At 37.7% G+C, this 18,208-nt stretch overlaps 1 protein-coding gene across 3 annotated transcripts; it reads right to left on the bottom strand.

Annotated features, from left to right (window-relative positions):
• Positions 1-513: 513 nt before the first annotated feature.
• Positions 514-17,947, bottom strand: LOC103974129 (uncharacterized). 3 transcript variants are annotated; one of them, XR_670878.3, is made up of 10 exons: positions 17,666-17,947; positions 16,059-17,583; positions 13,158-14,573; positions 12,524-12,900; positions 9,358-11,186; positions 8,622-9,042; positions 5,064-5,222; positions 1,586-1,689; positions 1,362-1,453; positions 514-1,265 (listed from the first exon to the last, which is right to left on the bottom strand). XR_670878.3 is itself a non-coding variant. In XM_065183500.1 (10 exons), exons 1-10 carry the CDS (start codon positions 17,884-17,886, stop codon positions 1,189-1,191), a joined length of 6,183 nt encoding a protein of 2,060 aa, XP_065039572.1. In that variant the 5' UTR covers positions 17,887-17,947; the 3' UTR covers positions 514-1,188. The 3 variants fall into 3 exon arrangements, 2 of the variants coding, with proteins under 2 accessions (XP_065039572.1, XP_009387164.2); XM_065183500.1 differs by having other exon boundaries at positions 5,064-5,226; positions 9,400-11,186; XM_009388889.3 differs by having other exon boundaries at positions 5,064-5,226.
• Between the last annotated feature and the right edge of the window lie 261 nt (positions 17,948-18,208).

Raw genomic sequence — 18,208 nt, forward strand, 5'->3', positions numbered from 1 at the left:
CATTTCAACTTTTAGTTAATAATACTCGACCATAATTTTTGGGAAAAAATGTCTTGGGGGTTTTTGTTGCAATCTTCAGTTATGTATTGCTGCATAATATTCATATATATATTGAATCTCCATCATCCTTTCAACCTTGATTTATCGTTGATCAAAGAGACAACTGCTCCCCGATTCATATTAAGTTTATAGGAAGAATTAGAACTTCATGACTCTTTGTTGCTTGCGAGCGGCCGAAGTTCGAGTTATAGTTTCTTGTTTTAATTACAAATATAAATTAAGATCACATCTTCATCTACTGGCTTCAGCTTTTTTAGATGCAATATTAGATAGCCTCTTGAGCCACTATCCAAAGTATTTGAATCGGACTATCAAGATCGTAACGTCTCAAATTAAAAGTACATAAGTTGAAATTTTCATCAGATCGTGCTAATAAAAATATCATATTAATATTTCAAGTATTAAATCGAGCCATCTATCAACCACACACACACCAACGGTGTGTTACAAATATAAATTAAGATTGTGTCATTTGCTTTTCAGATGCAATGACATAACGTAATCATACAAATTGATCTCGATGCTCTCTAGTATGAAATATAAAGATCAAAATGAACACCATCTATTTTTTGGGTTAATAATTAGAGTTAAAACATATGTGAAATGATCTGCAGCCGTTGGATAATGTTCGTCTCCCGTCATCATCGGCCAAGTGCTAAATTCCTTCGAGTTCAGGTACACTAAGTTGTTAAAAAGCAAGAAGTCTGGACTCTGCAGTTGGTTAAACCCTCACACGACTTTGCTTCCTAATGACAACTAAAGAAGCAGTCACTCTCTTCTTCTTTAGGGTGGATCCGCGATACCCACTCTTAGCTGCACATGTAGCTCAACTGCCGTGCCAACTCACTGATCATAAATAACAAGTAGCAACCTTGGTCATCAGCTGGTTCTACCACCGCTGCTAAGTCCTCTTGTTGCATCGAACCATCCGAAAAATTCTGAAAGCATCAGTCTTTGATCCATCTTTAAAAAACTGTACAGATACAGTAGCCACTGCAGGAAGAGTTTTCCACAAACTGAGGCATGCTCATGCGATGTTCCCAAAGAACAAGAAGATGAACCCATAGCCTCCCTCAATTTTGAACAGAACCAACTTGAAACTCATTACAGGAAGAACCTGGTTTCAGATCACACTTTCCCTTCGTACTGGAAATCCAATTGGTAGTCGTGCAGTAAAGTTGAAAGAGTACTTCTGCACGAACTCTCTGCAAGCGAAATGACACAAATAATTAGTTACTGCTCGGAAACATTCATTTATCTAACCTGCTCAATCTGATGAGGACCGCTTCGCAATTACTAACCATCAAGTACAGTATGAAGCTGTTGAATATCACTTGCTGTGCATATATCAATCAAGGAATATATGCCAGGTCTCAATGCTTCATCGATCTCCCTGCAAACACAAAGCAAACAAAAAGCAACTAGTAAATCTTTGTTGATGGAGGTTAACCTATCATGTGCGGTAGTAGTTACTTCGCTAAAGTGATGACTTGTATAAGGCACATGCCTAGAACAAGGAACTTACCTTTTGATGCCTGTTTGGAAGGGGCCATATCCTGAATATACATTGATGTAACTAGAAAGGAAGTAAATCGAGTGCCTTCCAAGAGCATCCTTTTGCTGTCTTATCTGTAAATACAACAAACCAAAAAGGAAATAATCTGTAGCATGCACTAAGAAATATGAAATAATGGAAAGAATGGCATGCGAGTGGTTGCTTTATATAATCTGCAAAGCACATAGGAGGAACGAATGTGATTTTCTGAGACAGCTTCCTTCAGGCTTCTGGAAACTGAAGTCTCTTAGGTTAGATTTACGACATTGCATAGTTTATGTAGGCGCTTTGATGACAGTTGACAAGATTCTTCCTCAAAGCGCAAATCATAAAAATGTTATCACCTTTTTACAGAGAGTGTAATCTTCATACCTTATTAACATTGTTACAAGGATAAGAACATTAGTAAAAAGATCAGATCTTGAGTGAAAAATTGATTTTCTATGGAATGTCCTTCCCATGTCACTTCTGCATCCAGTTTGTCTCCTGTCATGTTGTGATTCACTCTCCATTTATTTAGGACCACAATCGCCGTGCACGTTCTCCGATTCACTTGAATCTTCATAACTTCCGAAGTTGGTAGAAAATTGCTTGATAATTTAACCAATTTGACCACATCATGGCTTATCAGATATCATATATATTACCAGTTCTTATAGCATTTCTTTTTCCAATCATCTTTGGATAATTTTTGGAGCTACAAAGCTGGATAAAAAAGAATAAGAATTGGTCAACAACCATGATGTATCCTCAAGATCTGTGATATACATTATACACCTTTGCAAAATCCTTGATCACCATAGAACCAACCCTTCATTTGAGCAACTTGAACAATGATAATCCCCTGTGCCATGGACACATATATACGTTTTGAACGCTAACACCAAGGCACATAGGATCCCATGTCGTGACTTCTTTGCTCCAATAAGTCACTAGGGACTACCGGAAATGTACACAAGGCATCAAAAAATGCATGCTGTTCATGATAAAAGTCTTTAACCCAACCTCTATGTAGTCCAACTACAAGCAAGCATTGCCTTGTGGGTATAGACACCCTCTCTTAGTCCAAGAAATTGAGAAATGAAGACACCTTTATTTCAGTACTTGACCGCAGATCTTAAAAAACTGACATACATGTTTAATCATAACCACAGTCTGAACCCTTTTCCTCTTGTCACTAATTTGGATGGCATTGGGCAAGTCATTGTGGTTCCTGCCATTTATCAGTAGAATTTGAACATCCTTTATGCAATCTGCTTTTCTACTATTTGGCTTGGTCTAAATATCAAGTTATAAAATTTGTGCCATAGCTCCAAGGTACCATGTGATGAAGATCTTTGATCCCATAAACTAAATACCATGGAATCCTAATCATATGAACACACAATGCACCAGTATGCAGCAAAGAAATGCCCTTCTCAAGCTGAGACGTAATTTAAGTCAGACAATTTTTGCTACTAAATTTTATCAGAAATAGAAAAGGAATATAGTGTCTCGAGAAAGCTCTTCAGATACATAAGAGAAACATGTAAACTAGTATATCCACCCAATTTTTCACTCCTTGGAGTCCATCAGAAAGAGAAAAAAAAATGATGTAAACTTCCCAGTGATTTAAAAAGCGCTAGGCGCCAAGGTCCAAAAACGCCCGAGGCGCTAGGCACTCGCCCGAGCGAAACGAGACGCTAAAATATAAAAATATATAATATAATTAATAAATATAATTATTTAAAATTTTAAATTAAAATATGCTATTAAATTAAGAAAATCTATTAACAGTATTGAAAATTAATAATTTCAAATAAACCTAACAATATTAACAGTATACTGTATACTGTTAACAGAAGGAGAAGAAGGAAGTGTAAGGGGGTGCTGAGCCTGTTGACTGAGAAAAGAGGAAGCGGCAACGGCGAGCGGCGATAGCGGCGAGCAGCGGGAGCCGGAGTGGGAGCGGGGAGCAGCGGGAGGCGCGAGCGGCGACAGCGACAGCGTTTACGAGCAGCGGCCGCGGGAGGCACGAGCGGCGACAGTGATAGCGTTTGCGTGCAGCGAGAGGCGCGAGCGGTGATAGCGGCAGCGTTTGCGAGCGGCAAGCAGCGGGATCGGGATTGGGATCGGTAGCGACGAGGGTTAGGGTTCGTTTGTCACTTATATCAGTTTTAGTTGGTTCGATTGAACCAACTAACCATCATAGACCGAACCAGGATTGAACTAGACCTAAAAACTTGGTTCGGTCGCCTTGGTTAACCCAGGTGCTCGCCCGAAGTGCCCAGCGCCTGGGCTCGGGCGAGCGCCCAAGCGACGCCTATTTGTAGCGCGTCGCCTGGGAGATTAACGAGGCGCTCGGGCGAGCCGAACCAGGATCGAACCAGACCTAAAAACTTGGTTCGGTCGCCTTGGTTAACACAGGTGCTCGCCCGAAGTGCCCAGCGCCTGGGCTCGAGCGAGCGCCCAAGCGATGCCTGTTTGTAGCGCGCCGCCTAGGAGATTAGCGAGGCGCTCGGGCCTCGCCCGAGCGCCTAGGCGAGCGCCCAAGGGCCTTTTTAAATCGCTGAAACTTCCTACAAAGGTTGATGTATGTAGGAAGTTTACACAGCTTACTATGGCTGTTTCACCAAGAATTGTGGCTAAGGTATGACAATTTCTAATAGGTTGATTACATAGCATATCCACAAAATAAGAAAATAAAAATAAATTCCTACAGAAGCCACACCCGTGAAAGGAGGGTTTTATTACCTAATGGAGAATAGGATGGAACTAAGGGACATGACCCAGATAGGATCAACCTAGAACTTAAAATATTCACTTGTAAGAACCCCAACGCACATTAGCCGTAAGCAACCAATTCTAAATTTCCATGTATAACATCTCTATATATATTTTCCACAGACAATTCACTTTGTCAACATAAATCTAAAAGGAAAGTCATCAAGTTGATATTTTAGTTTTGCAAGAAAAAATTGATGCCACGACTTAGTTTGACCTTTGTCATCGACTATTACATCGGCCAAAGGATGATAGCCTATGCCGTATGTGCTGATTGGTGCATCTGTTCATCCAGGTTCCATTTGAATGGCATATACAGAGACCAACTGGCTTGTCCTAATCTACACACCAATTTGAGATGAACAAAATGTCATCTCAACTGCATGTCCATGCCAAAAAATAATCCTTGGTGACACCAGCTTTTAGACCTCAAAATACAATCCTCAGCTCCGACTATTATATTTGGTGTCTGATCTGTTTGTTGTCCTCTTTATTCATCATCAAGAATCCCAAACATTAAATGGAAAATCAAGTTTTAGAACTGGAGATCAATAGATCTAGCTAGCTATGTAGCAAAATTGGTTTACTGGATATTGCTACTGAATGTACAATGAGTCAAAACAAATTAGCAATCAATTTCATGATGTATATGAAAATATTTCATTAAAAAAAAATCCTCACAAACCTCTTCATAGATCCTCCTCAAAAAGCTAGCACATTTTACCGCCTCCTGCACATCCCAGGTAAAATAACCTTTTCTGCTATGTGAATTTGTGTCAAAATTCTCCAGACAGTTAAGCAAAGTGATAACTGAATCTTGAAGTACGGCAACACATTGTTCAACCTTGCTACAGAGCAAACAGGAGAAAGAAAAAAGGCTTACTCATCAAGTAAACAAAAGTATATGGAAATTGAAATATATGTGAATCACATATATCCAATGTGAAACAGCAGAAATAAACTATGTTCAACATTTCATATGAAAAGAGAATAACATAAGTATTTGTATGCATTTGTACAAGTCATCTACTAAGACAAAGCCCAACCATCTTATCAAAATTACATCCTAGTCTTGGAGCATGCCCAATAAGAAAACTGGTATTTTGTAACCCCGATGACAAAATGACTGGTCCGGATTATAAAGTCACCAGATGGAATCCTCACCAAGCTGCAGCAGTAGCAATCAAACTATCATGGGCATAATGTTGCTAAAGAGTATAAACTACCCCATGCAATCACTAATTATTGTATAAAGAGTATAACAAAGGATACATCTGCACAATATTGTCTGAAACAAAAGGAAGTAAATTGCTAATAAATGCAAATATTTTAGCCAAGGATTGCTGTGCCGACCTGTACTGCCCGGTATGGGCGGTACATACTGGTCCAACAAGATACTAGTATGTGGATCGCCCTCTACCGGGCGATACTATCACATGATGGGGTCTGTACCGAACGGTAACAATCGATATCCGACGGTTACCAACTTATACCGATCAACAACAATCGGATTTCGACCGTTATCGATCAAGGGATGAGATTTCCCTATTTCAAATGGTCAGTACATGTTGGTAATGGTCTGATTTCGACCGTTGCCGATCAAGGGTTGAGATTGCCCTATTTCAAATGGTCAAATTGACCGTTTGAGGCTTAGAAAAGGGTTTTTAAATCCTTTCCTCTCACCTCTTTCAACTCATTTCACTCGAACTTTTTTTCACTCGTTAGAAAGAATCGAGTCGGGTAACGAGACACCTTCGCAATAGCATTCAACAACCTGCTTGGTTTAGAGACATGGTAGTGATGTGGATAGCAGTGCCTCGACAGATGATAGTGGCAACACTAGGGAGTCAATGGTCTCATCTACACAATTTGAGGGAGGCGCATGGACCGAGGAGCAGTATTTTACACATACCACCCAAGATTCAAATCATGGAGCTTGACGAGGTACTGATCAAGTTTATGCACGGAAAGGGAAGAGGAAGGGAAAGACATTGGATAATCTTGAGCAAATGTCATAGAGCCTACACGACGTAAACACAGAGCGAAGCTGATTGTGTTCACAATCATCGTATTATGGGGAATCTTATGGCTAACAGCAGTACGATGATAGTTGGTCATACTTCTTCGAGCAACAATACGATAATCGATCTTACAATACGAAGCAATAGATCAGTAGCCAAAGTAGAAGTTTTGTTATTCTCTATGTTCTGCATCAATACATGCCACATTCGTCCTTGCCTCAGGAGCCACCTTGGACACGTGGTTCACGATGATCAAACTATAACCACCATCACATTGATGCACCAATAGCATATGATGTATCAGCACATTATGTCATGGGATCAATTTCATGATTGAGTCCAACAAACATATCATATTGATATACAAATACATAGGATCGAGGATTCTAATCCATCGCTTGTGGAATTCTGTCGTTCTTTTTTATGGTAAGAACAGGTATATTTATCAATCGATTACTTAATTCATTTGAATCTTAAAGTTCAAGTTGTTTAAAAAATAATCTAATAATTCAAATTATTTCTTTGTAGATAATTCAATATTAACGGAAGGACGATCCAAAACATATCACAAAGCTATTCCTTAAAGTCCAAAAAAGATGTCACTACTCTATCCTAATTTCCATTATTTTGCTAAAATTATACTAAATTTATATTTATTTTCAACTTAAAAACCCTGATCTAACTTTTTTTTTATTTTTTAGGTATTTTGGAGCTATTTTCGATGATTTTGGGTGTACAGTTGGTACACCTCGGTGTACCGATATCTGGTACATTGGTATGCCTTGGTACATACAGTATCGATGCTTGGTTGGTACACCAGTATGGATTGAGAATTTTAGTTATCTTAGTCTCATTAAATTACTAACTTAGGAATATGAGATAGTCCTACACAATGCAAGTTTAATGTCAGATAAATAAACCATGAACATTCTTTCATCAAATAGAAAATGTGTCAGCTTAGAGCTCAATTTCATCCATTAATAGTGTCAACGTAAAAGGGATATTGAAGACTGAAGTATTTATTCTAGAAGCATGATAATAGCTACAAGAGGTCATCCTAAAGAAATAAGAAGATTTAACAAATTTTTGCCAACCTTCATCTTTGCATGTTGAAAAGAGAAGCAAACTTTTGGATAATAAATGGATGCTATTAGAAATTTGGCTAGAGTTTTAATGCTAGTTGACAAAGCCTTTAAAGTATAGGACTCCTCATTTATGGAAGGATTCAACACTTAGTAAATTTTTGCACTTATGGACTTTATTTTTCAAGCTAGTTATCAACACTAGTACGAAAAGGTGTAATCCAACACTTAAGTGTAACATGCCAAACAAAGCTAGCTTGGACACCAATTAGGAGCTTGGGCAATTGACAAGCTGACAACCAATAAGTCCAAGACCATAAAGGGAGGATACAGGATGATGTGAACAATCATGCTGCAATGTTCACCTCAACCGAAACCATTTAATTCTAAGAAGTTTATATCATTTTATATCAACAATCTTACACCTGACACATATAAAAGTTAAATGCCAATATTATCAGTAATTCTAACATGTCCCACAAAAATTTATGTTGACTATCACGATCCGGCTTAAACTTCAGTAACTAATTTATATATTGTCCACTGTTACAAGGTATGACAGTACTATCAAAGTTCTTATCTGCCTAAGAGCCAATATTACTTTTAGATAGTCTCGGTTGCATATTTACACAAAATTCTAGTCATCCCCAGACACAGTATATCAAGTTTAATGGCCCACATCCAATACATCAGAAAGTGTTGAGGTTCCTGATACTTACAAGGATTAACAAGTTTCAGAAGCAGTCCATTCAAATGTGTCATTTGTAATTGCAGGTGCATAAAGTCCAAATTTATTTGATGAACAAGAAATCCATGTCAACTAAATCTGTATAGATTAAACTAAACAAATACACTTAGTACAAACTGGATAAATAAACTATCAATAAGTCTTGTTTTAACAAAAATACATAAATGTATGAAAATAATCTTCCATGATTACCGATTCCTCAGAAAGACACAAAATAACATGAATATTATTAAAAACAGTTTTCAAGCATGCATATCCAAGTCTAACCAAGTGAACATCATGTACTTACTTTGCCCTGATTGGCAACTTAATGGAAACTATTCCAAAATTTTAGATCAAGCTTCAACCAAAAGATTTCATGAGTATAGAAGCACCAAAAAAGTAGCACGTACCGTGTCCGGTGCTTAAGAGTTGTGTATAAAAGTTTGCAGCATGAAGTGTATAAATCGATAGAGAACTGACGATCAACATTAGAATCATGAACATCATGGAAGGGTCCTGCCTCTGGAATACTAGTAGATAATGAACAGTCATGAGAATCTTTGAGGTGACTGAAGTCCCTGAAAAGTACCATTGGTATCTGCAAACACTGGCTAGCATGGCATGTGTCCATTTGAAATGAATGCTTCCCAGCAATTGTTGTAAGAACCTCAACACACATAAGAACAACTGAACCGGAATCTGGATTAATCTCAGTTTTGTTATAAGGTAACTTCTCTATGTAAAATATTTTTGGCTGCTGGAGGTGCAAAACTATATTGAATAAACAACCCAATAAACTTGAGATATTTTCCTTTATGACTTGCTTTTGTTCTGCAGCCCATACCAGAAAAAAACGAATTATGAATAATTTCATATATGATAAATATTTTTATTCAATAGCATGTTTATCGATAAGCAACTTATTATAATATGAATACATTTTCAAGCAGGGTACTTCATGTGAATGCAACCGCAAATACTTGTTGACTGCCAAATGATGATTTTCATTCTAGGTTAACTAGGAAATCAATCCATCTGTTCGAAAAATTAAATATTCATTTTGCATTGACTGCAGACACTTGTATTCATAGGGAACTCATTCAGGAAAAAGAAGGGGAAAAAAAACATGAGACTATTGCAAAGTACCTGAAACATATTCAAGAACCATATCCAAGCAGTCAATCCCACCTGCCACATTTGGGGAGACTGTCCCTCCATCAAAATTTCCAGTTCTTACTTCATACACCATATGGCAACCTTGCGGTGTTCCAATCAGGGCCCTCTCTATTGCTTGCACAGCTGTCCTCAACTGCAATTTCACCGGTCTTCCAATGAATTTTCTGAATGACAACCGAAGTTGACTTTTGAATTCATTGATGCTGTATTCTCCAACAAGTGATTGCTTCTTATGAACACTCACATGAGTTTCTCTCTGGAGCATTTTTGTATTTGATCCTGTCTCATGAGATGAAAGAGTTGCAGACTTTCCTTGTAGAGAAATGCATTTCCCTATTACTCTCAAATGAATGTCTAGTAACTGTGCATACACATCTTTTGTCAAGGTAGGATCAGACAAGCTGATGTAATTCCCAACAACTTCAAGATATTTCAATGGACCATCTACCCAAACAAAGGTAAATGGATTTGGTCTGCCAACCATTTCTGCTATTCCCTGTAGAATAATATGAGAAGTTTGAACAAGAAGACCCATCGACTTTGATGACAAGTAATAAAAATTGCCATGTGGTTTCAGACTGTTGGAAAATAAAAGCGTACACTTTAGCTTAAGGATAGCTGCAGAAGCCAAAAATAGTTGTCTAACCATGAATGCTAAATGGGGACTTTCACCCTCTAATAAATTTTGTAAGAAAGACCCTCTCAAATTCTGCAGATTAGACAAATCAACATTCTGAACTGCTCTAAAAGCATTAATTACCCACTTCTTGTGGCTATCTGATGATCTTTCCTTCTTTACACTGGAATTCTTAGTGTGTTCATCATCTGACGAGTCTTTGATGTCAATCCTATAACAAGCCGAGCATTTGGATCTTGCTCCTTGCTCTCCAACAGAAAATGGCTCATGATGATGTGAACATCCAGAAGCACTTTCGATGAGTACATTTCTATACAAACTATTATTGTATGGGAGATTATGTGTAGGATGGGTTTCACTGTCTTGTCCATCATCAACAATAAATATACTAATACACGAATAAACAAAATTCTCAAATAGAACAATATAATTGCTCAATCTAGAAAGACAGGAATGGTTGAACCTCAGTGATTGTGATTGTTGTTTGTCAGTAACGTGGTCAATACCTATGCTATCTGACGTAGATGCCAGGCCCCATAGAAACCCTTGTAGGCAAGATATAACACACGATAATTTATTGAGGCTCAAAATGTTATGATCAATTTCTTCTTTGAGTGCATGCCCCATATCCTTCAATATAACAGTTGAATTTCTTATCTGATCTGCCAGTATCTCAGCCAAAAGTTCCAAATATTTCCAGGGTTCAACATTTTCTGAAGTTACAATGTGCTGATCAATTACATTATAAGCATCTTTTCTAGTTTTGTCATAATGTAAAGGGAGCTTCATATGAAGCTTCTCATTGTTTATTATAGATTGTAATGCAGTACTCATCAGTTGTTTGCCTACTGTCAAAAATATATAGGATGTGTGATCCACCAAGGAAAATGTCATAGTTTTCATCTGACTGAAATACTTCTCTCCAAAAAATGCATGTGGCAGTCCAACCAATTCATCAGCTGTCTTCAATAACCACAAGATAGTTGAATGATTAAATACAGTCAACAAATATGAGGCCTCTGGGATTTCTGCATTTTCAACAGATGCTACCACAAGATGTTTCATGGCCCGTCGACATGAAATAAACAATCTCCAAAGCTCAAAGAGGTTATCGCCATTGACCAAAGATTCACGACTTGTCAATAAGTTTGATATGACTAACCTAAACCAATGACAGAAACATTAGTACAAAAAATTTTAAAGACCAAGTAGACGAATTAACAAATAAATATTATCAACCAAATTCTAGTTCATTAAGGGTTTATTGATAATCAATAAGCAAATTCCAAACAAACTTGCTATCTGATATATGGATCTTTTCTGCCATCTATTTCTATCAAGGCATCATCACTAACTAATTAGGCTATAAACTCTGTTCTTCTGTGGTTTCTAACATAATTCTTTTAATCTATCGTTCCTTGCAGCACTAGCCTATTTTATCATGCCTCACTTGAGTATAAATTGTATAAATTGAACCATGTCAAATTATTTTCCTCAATAAGAATTAGTATATGATTTGGGAAGATGGATCTTAATACCATTTCAGATGATATTGTGAATTTATATCGGGACTTAGTATATGATGGCTTCCCTTAGCCCAATTTATCATCTAGGATCATCTAATATGGATTTTATGTCAGCTGATCAGTAGTTTAGCACCCCACTGGAGCCCTTCGACACAGTAAAGGAACTTCTTTTACTTTTTTTTGTTTTTGTAGTAATTTAAGTTTGTTAAGTTGTAGGTGAGCATCTCAACCTGAATATGGGTAGATCATCTCTTAGAAAATGCTATGGCATGTTGTGATCCTCATTTTTGTTTGTTTTTTATGTTTCCTGATGCAAAATGACAAGATGAATGATCAGACTTTTCTAGTTCTTTTGGCTGTTTTTTGTGATTCTTAATTGTGTTGAACTTGTCAGCCTTTGATACATGATTCAAAATGACAAAATCATGTCTTTGATACATGATTTGCACGACAGAGTAACTTGTGACATGACTAACACAAGCATGCACAATGTACGATCACTTGCCAAAGTCTTGCTCGCACATGACCTGGTAATCTTCATTACAAATTGATCAGATATCCCTCTAAGGCATTATGATGCTAATTATCATTAAGACTATCTAACTGACAATTCAAAGTTAAAAATCTAACTGTTTGTGTTTACCAGCATGAATCCTCTCCCACCATTTAAACTCTAACAAGGCTGATGTCTTGTCGTTAGTATAAGGGCCACCACATTCTTCCTTAATGCTGTTAATGGGTCTTGTCTAGTCATCCTTCTCACACGTGACACCTAAAAGTAGACAATTGCTACTACTAGGAGAGCAAAGTCACAACTTTCTAAAAGAAAACATTCAGAATTATTTGTCATGTTTAACACATGGATAAAAAGAACATTATCCAAAAAGAGACAATGCATACTTTTCCTTCACGATGCAACAACTAAGCAGATACAAAAACGTATATAAGGAAACAAAATTAAGAGAATATCTACCTTTCAAGATTCAGTATATATGTTGCATAATCTACAAAAGAAGTAGCAGTTACATGAACTCCGGGCATCTTACAGAATAGATATAGTAAATCTTCACAAACTTTGAGTTGCATATGGAACGAAAGACCTGATTGCCTCCCAGAAGGTATTGTACAAGAGATGTCTGAATGGACCAAATTAGATGCTGACAGTGAAGTAGGTAAAGCATGTCTGCCACCCATATCAACTGCTGGCCCTTGAATTAATGTGGTCAAGATCTCCGACCATTCTGATAATGAATACATATCCTTACAGCTTGTGCTATCATGATTTATCAGAAAAGTGAATGATTTCTTCAGAACTTGGCATAACTTTGATGTTAAATGCTTGGACAGAACCTAGACACAAGAGAAAAGGGTAAGATCTCCTGATGCCTCTCAAATTAACACAAGACAGGTATTCTGTGCCATTGGAAGCGAAAAAAATTTAGTGAGAAAAGAAAGTGATTATTTTATTAAGTTCAAAAAAAGAAACCAACTCGATCATTTAAAATCAAGCACAAATGTGTGAATTTGTCTCTCTTCTTATATGTAAGAGTCCAGAATTAAAGAACAATCTTTTCTCCTAGACATTATAGTCAAATGCATTTACTTACAGCTTGTTCATATAGAGCACTGTCGCTGATGAGCTCCAATGCAATTTGGTGCATATCAACTTTGTTGCATAAAGTTTCACCTATGCATGGCTCCCTAACAGGACCTCCGCAAGGCAATGAATACAGTAGCAAATGAGATAAAAACATCTTCAGATACTTGTTAGAAGCATGAGAGCACCAAATATTAATATTCTGGCAGAGAAACCTCCAAATTTGAGAAGGCAAAGAATTCTCATCCAAGGTGCCTTCATCTGGAGGCAAACTTTTTACCTCACCAGTTTTAAAGCTCTGGCTGCATATACATTTTCCCTCTGAAGCCAACAATGGCAGATAACCACTTAAGAATTTGGTTACTTTTACTGCCTCCTTCCTGGACGTAGCAATGAGCCGATTCAGTTGCTTGCTTAATTTTTGCATATCAAGATTCTCAAGTGGCACTTGGCTTAATTGTGAGTCCTCTTGCAAGAATTCATATGCTTTAAGCATCCTATCCAAATCATTAAGCCTTTGTATGGCCATGGCATGAAATACATAAACAAGAGGAGCATAAACTGGGGAACTGTTTGAAAAAAAAACATCAGATAGAGATTGAATAACATCCAGGAGGGAAATGGAAGGTCTAACTATCCAGGAGAAATAACCATCATCCAGAGACTTCCAATTATTCCTCCATTCTATTCCACTACATACATAAAATATGTTCCCAATGGCTTCTGATGCCTTTTTTGCTGAATTAGGTGGCATTAGGCTAATTGATTGCCGGTATAAACTTCTACAGGACGTGTACATACGAAAAAGGAACACAAAAAACCAGGAGATGCTAATTGGTATGCTCTGTGACTCATTTTGGTGTTCAGGTAACTCATGGTTAGACAATTTTCGCCCTGAAATATAGTGAATAGAACTACTGACACCATCCAATGGATTTTGAACCAAACAACTGAAGCTTGGCCTTATTGATTTCATTAAATTATCAACAGAATTTCCTACTAGAACACTGTTTGTTGATGTAATCATTAGTGAATCCAGTACAATCGTGTATATCTCAGATAGAACTTTTCCCAAAAGTTCTGCTTGCATACCTAAATGCAACATGCAGCTATTTAAGGTACTTGTTTCACCTAAAAATATACCATTACGTACAGAACCATGTTTGATCCATTCTAGTGAATTTGTAATATCTGTATTCAGCTGCAGTATACATCCATTAGCTTGTCGTTCTGGTATTGACTTGATAGAATTAGAAATCGCAAGTCGAAATGAGTCTGACATTAATAGGGCTGTCATTGATTTTAAACATATCTCCGCAGACAGAGGTGAAGAAGCAACGAACACAGATTTACCAGTTGATTCAGCATCACTAGCAACTGCAAAGAGTCTCACAGCTCTACAGAGTGCAAAAATGGGACTATTAACCTACAATGATAACATGACTATCAACAAGCATTTTATAAGACCAAAGGCAGGTAAAGATAACCAAGAAACAAAAATTGCTAGCAAGAAAGAAACCATGTAAGAACAATATTAGTCAAATGACTTCTACCTCGTTTCTCAATGGCTCATTGAAAGATCTGCTTTGGGAGTGAATAAGTGGTCCACAAAATTAGACATGAAATTAGGTAGCATAACAAGAGCCGAGAAAGGTAACCAGCTGGATAATTATCGTGGATCTATTCCTAAAAGAAAAGTGTTGCTTTCCATAAAATGGTTATATTTTATGACCAACATTAACTTTAAATACTGCTGTCAGTGCTTTACTAGTTAGTGATCCCCTCCCTCGACATTATCTAACAAAAATATTAAGGAAGTCATCAAGCACAACCGATTACACCAGTTTGATGACAATTTACGAGAGATTATTATCTGACATGCAAAAGATGTGCCCCTTCGTACTTCACAGTGAATTTCCTCACCACTGTCCAACAGTATGCACAAAAAATGAGTTACTAATTGCTATACTGCATATGCCATCCAGTTCAAACATCCTGCTTTCTTATTCATGAACTTATTACATTTTGAACACATTAAATCCATGGACCTGGGATTACAATATAACAAGGAGTATCCAGGACATTAGTAGGCTCAAAAATGAAAAAGACGCAAATATGCAGAAAGGAAAAAGAAAAGAAGAGACTGAGTTATCAGGAGAAGAACTTGTCACTTAGAACTTAGAAAGTATATCTTCAAACAAATACCGGTAACCGGTAATAATCTTAAGCCAAAAGAAAGCAATTAAAATAATAGCATTGTTCTACAATATAGGGGGTATATATAAGTGATGACAAATAGCCTCAAACTCCAAGTAAATATATTATCTAGAAGAGATTGATTGGCAAAGCTTTAATTTGATAACTCCACATCTCCTTATACGTCCATGGGATTAGTTAAGAACAATGAATCACTCAAAAACCAGATGCATCAAACGTCAGGTTTTGCTTGGAAAGGAAACAAATGTCAAGCAACTCATAGATCACTGGAGAAGAAACTGCAGAGAAACTCAAATCCATTTCAAAAAACTTCAAGGTCAGGCAACAAAATGTAAATAAACTAGTAGTGAGGCCAACTTCATTTACCAGCAACTCCCCTGATAAAATTTACATTCAGATTATTTTATACATCAAGATGATAATTGCATGACATCAACACAATCAACATTTGGGCACTTCAGCCAAACATTAGGGCATGTTATCGATGCAATCTGACAAAAGTTTAGTAACATTTTTGCAAACAATTGGTAGGAATGAATTGACATGGTTGCATTTGCCATTGAGCATAAATGCAAGATAAATAAACTACACAATATAATTTTGTAATACTTCCTATAGCAGAGGAAAGTTCTTTTTTTTATTTGGAAGTTCCAAAACTAATGGTAGAAAATGATGACCATGGTATCCCACTAACCTGTCGAAGCTCACCATATATGTTAATTACTTGACAACTGAGTTTCAAAATCCCAGAAACTAACAAAGAACATGGCTTTGTATCAGCCAAAGGCATCTGAACATTCAAGTACGCGAATATCATTAACCATAGTTCCACTAGGTCATTCCCAACAGCCTTATACTCGATTTCCAAAAAATATCCAACTGAAACAAAAATCTCCTTTGCAAGTAGAGGCAAGATTCTTTTAATTCTTACATTGTCCACGTGTAACACTGACAACCAAAATAGATAAATTTTCCCAGAAATATAAACAATTATGTCATAGATGTGTTTCAAAAAGTTAAAATAAGACTCTTCAGATGTGTCTTCTGTGGGCATATATATCTTCTCATCAATAAAACTTGTAAGAGTCTCATTCACGGACTTGAGCATGCAATGACCCTCCACCAACCTGATTTCTAGGAGCTCTTTATCCTGTGAGAGGTCAAGCTCTGCGCACCTTTTACACTCAAGCACTAGAGGCTCTAAGAACTGTGTGAATACTCCAAATAGTGGTTTGCTAGTTTCTTCAGCTTTTTCAGGAATCTCAGTATGCCTTCCTGAAGCATTGTTGACTTTTGATGCCAAACTAGCATTTTTTTTACTCCTAACTTCATTGATGAACAAACAAAGAAGGTACCCAAAGCCACCAAGTGAAACTGCCTTCTTCTCTGCAATCATCTTCTCTAATCTCCGAAAAAAGTGTCTGTGATAGCTCTCATTAATGCCCTTCAATCGTCTGCCCTCCTCTGCATTTGAACTCTTCAAGCATAAAAGCCCGTTAATATGTGCTGGATGAAATACCCCATTAGACAAAACTTCTTTGACAATCCTCAACAGGTTATGCGCTTCTTGGCATTTCCCTTCATTCACTCGTAACTGCAATAAAACTAGCAATTCAAGCAATGGCTCGAGCAACCTATCCACAAAAGCACCAAAGACATTTCTAGGATTCGGGTGAAACCTTAGAAAACCAACAAAGTCCTCAAGAAGAAGACTTGAAAGACTTGTCAAGACTCCACCACTGGAAGAACCAAGCTCATCATTCATGAAAACCTTACGAACAAGGCTAACAGCCTCAGCAGCACATGAAACCCAGAGTTCAACACCAGCATTGTAGAAAGCTCTGGAATTGGCTAAAAGAAGCAAAGAAAGGCACTCAAAAACATGCTTGAATAACCTATCAGACTCTTCCTTGAGCAATGAGCTATCACCATCAAACAGAAGCAACGCATGGTGCAAGACACGGGTAACGGCTCGCAGTAGATTCGAGGAAACGCCAACGGACGGCTTCTGTAAGCAGAATCTGAGAACAGCCCAACATCTGTAATCCAAACATGAGTCACAAAATTCCGCGTTTCGTTTACTACTCTCAAAAGAGATCAAATGGAGCTGAATCCAATCAATCAGAAAGGACACAAGACGGGGGATCCCAACGACCTCCGCGCCTTGATCATCACCATCACCAATCAAGCTCACGTAATCAAAAGCAATCTCGATCTTCCTGCACAAAACACAACCCTTATCGGATTCAACGAAACTGAAAGGGAAAACAAATATGCAATTTCTTGGTGTAAAGAAAGGACCTTTGAATAGGGATATCTTTAATCTGGAGGGAAAGGATGAGATCGAGATTCGCCCAGGCTCCTCTCTGATCTGTTATCTTCTTCTTCTTTCTGAGCTCGGCACTCGCTTCTCCTCCTCCTCCTCCTCCATCTTGCTCCTGGGGTTCTGGGGGATGGACGTGAGACCGTTTCCGCTTACTGGTGCCAGGGTTTTCTGAGAGGATCGGGACGGCGTTCGCCATGACCGAGCTCGAGACCGTAGCAGGAGGGTTCACGAAGCCGTTGGTAGGGTTTCTTGAGCCGGTTTTGAAAGGACGGGGCAGAGGGGTCTAAATATTCGTGAAAGGAAAGATCTGAATCGTTGGATGTTGAATCTAACGGCCAGGATGGTTTAGCCGAAGCGACGGCGCTGCAATTAATGGCTGTATCAGGAATACATATGCCGTGAGATTTGTGATTGCGATCTCGACGAGCAAGATCGGAAGAAGCGATTAGAGCAAACCATCGAAATAAAAGCCTTTTTTATTTAAACAAAATGAGATAACAAATATTATTTATATCCTA

This window comes from Musa acuminata, chromosome BXJ1-5, assembly GCF_036884655.1.
Source record: "Musa acuminata AAA Group cultivar baxijiao chromosome BXJ1-5, Cavendish_Baxijiao_AAA, whole genome shotgun sequence".
In the NCBI taxonomy this organism is placed as follows: domain Eukaryota; kingdom Viridiplantae; phylum Streptophyta; class Magnoliopsida; order Zingiberales; family Musaceae; genus Musa; species Musa acuminata.

Bases quoted from the DNA above. Each gene is read 5' to 3' on its own strand.
- LOC103974129 (XM_009388889.3), bottom strand. From the start codon at position 17,886: ATGGCGAACGCCGTCCCGATCCTCTCAGAAAACCCTGGCACCAGTAAG. The intron at 9,043-9,357 runs GTACTTTGCAAT...TATGGGCTGCAG, and splicing joins GGTTCTTGAATATGTTTCAG to AACAAAAGCAAGTCATAAAG. The intron at 1,266-1,361 runs GTTAGTAATTGC...TTTCGCTTGCAG, and splicing joins GCTTCATACTGTACTTGATG to AGAGTTCGTGCAGAAGTACT.